This window comes from Austrofundulus limnaeus, unplaced genomic scaffold, assembly GCF_001266775.1.
Source record: "Austrofundulus limnaeus strain Quisiro unplaced genomic scaffold, Austrofundulus_limnaeus-1.0 Scaffold1614, whole genome shotgun sequence".
Classification (NCBI taxonomy): Eukaryota; Metazoa; Chordata; class Actinopteri; order Cyprinodontiformes; family Rivulidae; genus Austrofundulus; species Austrofundulus limnaeus.
This window is the reverse complement of record NW_013954016.1, coordinates 23,236-25,893: the sequence shown is the minus strand read 5'-3', so window position 1 is coordinate 25,893 and position 2,658 is coordinate 23,236. Positions and strand designations below refer to the sequence as shown.

Below are 2,658 nucleotides of genomic sequence, written 5' to 3'. Positions count from 1 at the left end.
ATATAATAGTATTCATTTCATTGAAAAAAATGAAACAAAACACATTATATACAACAAAACATCACAAATCAATAAAATGAAAGGCAGCAGACAAAGAAAACAATCTTATGGTATCTGTTCCTATTAACAAACAAAATTACATTAATTTCAAACAATAATAAAACAAAATAATAGTGATGGTGAGATGAAGCTTTCCATCCAACTGGTCCCAGCATCAYCATGCTTCATTTGCTCTACTGCGCCATCAAGTGGACAATAAGTGTGAACTAGTTTATAATGACGTGACTTGTTTATGAATCTTTAAGTTGAATAAAGAAAAATACGTGTGTGTGTTTATGATGACCATAAATGAAGTCTAAATTTGATTTGAATATAATTTTAATCTCTCTTGATCATAGAATCATCACTGATCATTTGATAGAATGAAAAAAGGACAGTTGATGGAGAAAAACAGGGAAAGAGGATTGATGTGAATTCAACTCCTCAAACAGTGACTCACACAAATACAAATGAAACAATTTCATATTTCTTTAACAATTTTGCTTTGATCATTTTTTTAAAGGAATTAATTGATCCAATGCTTTTATAATCATCTTCCAGATTATTCCATAGTCTTATACTTTTTACTGAAGTGCATCTGTCCTTCAAATTTGTTCAGATTTTTGGTTTAACAAACATTTTTAATCCCTTCAAATTATAACAGCTTTCCCTTTTAACAAAATGTGATTGGATGTTTGAAGGAAACACATTTTTATGAGCTTTATACAAAACCTGCAGAATGTTATAATCAACCATAAAATCTTAATAATTTTCATTGATGAAATAATATATTTAGCTGCTTCTAACATTTAGCTAGCCTTTTGCTAATCTTAGTTACTTTTTGTTATTTTGATCTTTTAGCTACAATCTTGGTTTTAGCTATTAACTAGCTTTTTTACTATATTCAGCTTTTACCAAGTGTGTTTTCTTTTTCATTTCCTAGCTTTTTTTGCTTTTAGCTAATATTTTACTACTTCAAGCTTTTTGCAAGTGGTTTGCTACTTTTATCAATCAGTTAGCCTTTTGGATCTTTTCGACTTTTGCTAGTTTTAGTCTGTCTTGTAGTAATTTTTTAAAACTGCATTAAGTTTTAGCTTTTAGCTAGCTGTTTACTATATTCAGCTACTAGCTAGTATTTTGTTTCTGTTAGCAGTTCTGTAGCATTTTGCTTTTTATAGCTTTTAGCCAGTGTTTTGATATTTCAGATTTTTCATAGTGTTTTGCTACTTTTAGTTTATATTCTAAAACTCTTAGCTTTTGTAAGCTTTTTGCTAATCTCAGTATTAATTTGATCTTTTAGCTACAGTCTTGCTACATTTAGCTATTAACTAGCTTTTTACTATATTCAGCTTTTACCAAGTTTTTTTTATTTTTTTTGGTTCTTTTGGCTTTTTCCTAGCATTTTGCTACTTTTAGCTTATGGCTAAAAGCTTTTTCCAAGAGGTTTACTACTTAACCAATCAGTTAGCCTGTTGTTACTTTCAGCATTTAACTAGATTTTAGCTAGACTTCTGTTAGTTTTAGTTAGCCTTGTGATAATTTAATTTTTTTATTAATTTAGCTACTTTTAGTTTATAATTAATATTTTGTTACTTATAGCCTTTTGTCAGCCTTTTCTAGTCTTAGAAATCTGTTTGAATGAGTCAAACTGTGATTTTCTAACAGGGAAAATGTGACGCCATCACTGCTGTGAAGCTGCTGAGCTGTTTCGACGACCTGGTAGCGGTTGGAACAGCTTCGGGTCAGGTCACGGTCTTTCAGCTGGTGTCTCCACTTCCTGGTCGTAACAAACAGGTGAGCAGACCTGTCGTTAACAACACGACGCGTGTTCCTCTGCAGCGGCGGCGCCACAGATGTTTGTTTTTTGTTACAGCTCAGGCGTTTTGACGTCGTCGGCTTCCACAAAGGCTCCGTCTCGTTTCTGACCTGGAGCGCCAACGGCATGAAGCTGTTCTCCGGAGACGACAGAGGGCGGGTGGTGTTCTCTGCTCTGGACCTGGACCAGGTGAGGAGCGGTGAGGCCGCGGCGGCTCGTCCTCGCGCCACATCGTGTTGTCTGACCGTGTGTGTGTGTGTGTGTGCAGGGGGTGTGTAAACCTGTGCTGCTGCTGGAGGAGCCCTCGGCTGTGGTTCAGATGGAATACAGTCACCAGATGCTGCTGGTGTCCACGCAGCAGAGGTCTCTGCTGTTCTGCACACAAACACAGACGGTCTCACAGCTGGGCACCAAACCCCACAGGAGGTACCTCACACCCAAACAACACAAACACAAAATGCACTGGAATGACCTGCGTGTGTCACTCTGCTGTTCACACCTCGAAGCCACAGATGAACTCCGTCTGAGTTCTTTTTGCTGCACAGAAACATATGAGATAAATCTTGTTCCAGCAGGAATTAAATTAGAATTTTTCAGATTGAATCCGAATGTTCATAATTTGAAATTAAATGCATTGGTTTGAAAATAAATTTCACTAAATTGAAACTGAATTTAAAGTTTTGTATCTGAATTAATTTTCTTTGAAACTGTATTTTGGTTTATTAAAAATTCAGTTTGACTACCTTTTTTTGACTGCAGTGATTAATTTGACCTATATGTAGAAAATGTTACATTTACATGAC

The 2,658-nt window shown here is 35.5% G+C and overlaps 1 protein-coding gene across 3 annotated transcripts in view; it reads left to right on the top strand.

Annotated features, from left to right (window-relative positions):
- tecpr2 (tectonin beta-propeller repeat containing 2) overlaps positions 1–2,658 on the top strand; it is a 26,194-nt gene that overhangs the window by 2,698 nt on the left and 20,838 nt on the right. For all 3 annotated transcript variants that reach the window (XM_014033063.1, XM_014033062.1, XM_014033061.1), the window contains exons 4-6: positions 1,705–1,833; positions 1,913–2,044; positions 2,124–2,281. In XM_014033063.1, the coding sequence (XP_013888517.1) occupies positions 1,705–1,833; positions 1,913–2,044; positions 2,124–2,281 (419 nt within the window). The remainder of the gene's footprint in view (positions 1–1,704; positions 1,834–1,912; positions 2,045–2,123; positions 2,282–2,658) is intronic.